Source organism: Limulus polyphemus, unplaced genomic scaffold, assembly GCF_000517525.1.
Source record: "Limulus polyphemus unplaced genomic scaffold, Limulus_polyphemus-2.1.2 Scaffold3435, whole genome shotgun sequence".
Taxonomy (NCBI): domain Eukaryota; kingdom Metazoa; phylum Arthropoda; class Merostomata; order Xiphosura; family Limulidae; genus Limulus; species Limulus polyphemus.
The window spans coordinates 60,425-61,167 of record NW_013669045.1 but is presented as its reverse complement, the minus strand read 5'-3'; the positions used below and the strand labels follow the sequence as shown (position 1 = coordinate 61,167).

General features: G+C 30.6%; 1 protein-coding gene across 1 annotated transcript in view; it reads right to left on the bottom strand.

Annotated features, from left to right (window-relative positions):
* Positions 1 to 562: 562 nt before the first annotated feature.
* Positions 563 to 743, bottom strand: part of LOC111088261 (Kv channel-interacting protein 4-like) — a 24,318-nt gene continuing 24,137 nt past the window's right edge. Inside the window, exon 5 of the mRNA XM_022397842.1 lies at positions 563 to 586. Coding sequence (XP_022253550.1) covers positions 563 to 586 — 24 coding nt within the window. The remainder of the gene's footprint in view (positions 587 to 743) is intronic.

Sequence of the window (743 nt, the reverse complement as noted above, 5' to 3'; positions counted from 1 at the left end):
CCTTAGACTATTATTATTTTAATGGGTGAATATTATTACTTTTCCAATGTTTCTTATGATGAGTTCGCGCACAAAGAAAAGAGAATTAAGATTTAAAGAAAAAGACGTAATTGTAAGTGACAAAGTTAATCTTTCTATCACACGAACGGTATCGTAACTTCGTAATTTATACTTACACCCAGCAATGCTAAGTTTTAACATTGTATAATGTAATGTTATAGATACTGATAATTATTCCAATCTTCGTGTTTTACCGCTGAAAAATGTTTTTTTTTCTTTTTCACATTACTCGTCGGATAGTGCGTAATTATGTTTAATGAACGAAAGTTATCTTTGATATCGATTTGATATTTGCATTTGTTTTGTAAAATAGCTAAAGTTTACTCTCTTGATCTTTCTGCGGACTTACAACGCTAGAAACCGAGTTTCGATACCCATGGTGGGCAAAGCATTGATAGCCCATTGTGTAGCTTTGTTCTTAACTTCAAACAAACAAACAAATTGATCTTTCCAGAAGATCCAAGCTGTACTTAAGTTGTTATCTGGAACTGTTGAAATCAACTCAAAATTCGCAATCAATAGAAACCTAAAATAACAAGAAAGTTTAGTTCAAATTATCATTTTTTTTAGATAATATTAAATTTTGTTTTATTGAAAAACTGTTGTTCTCATGGATATTATTTTACCCACAAAACAAAAAACAAAATGTTTACTTTGCTCATCGATCTTTATAGCCCCCCCCC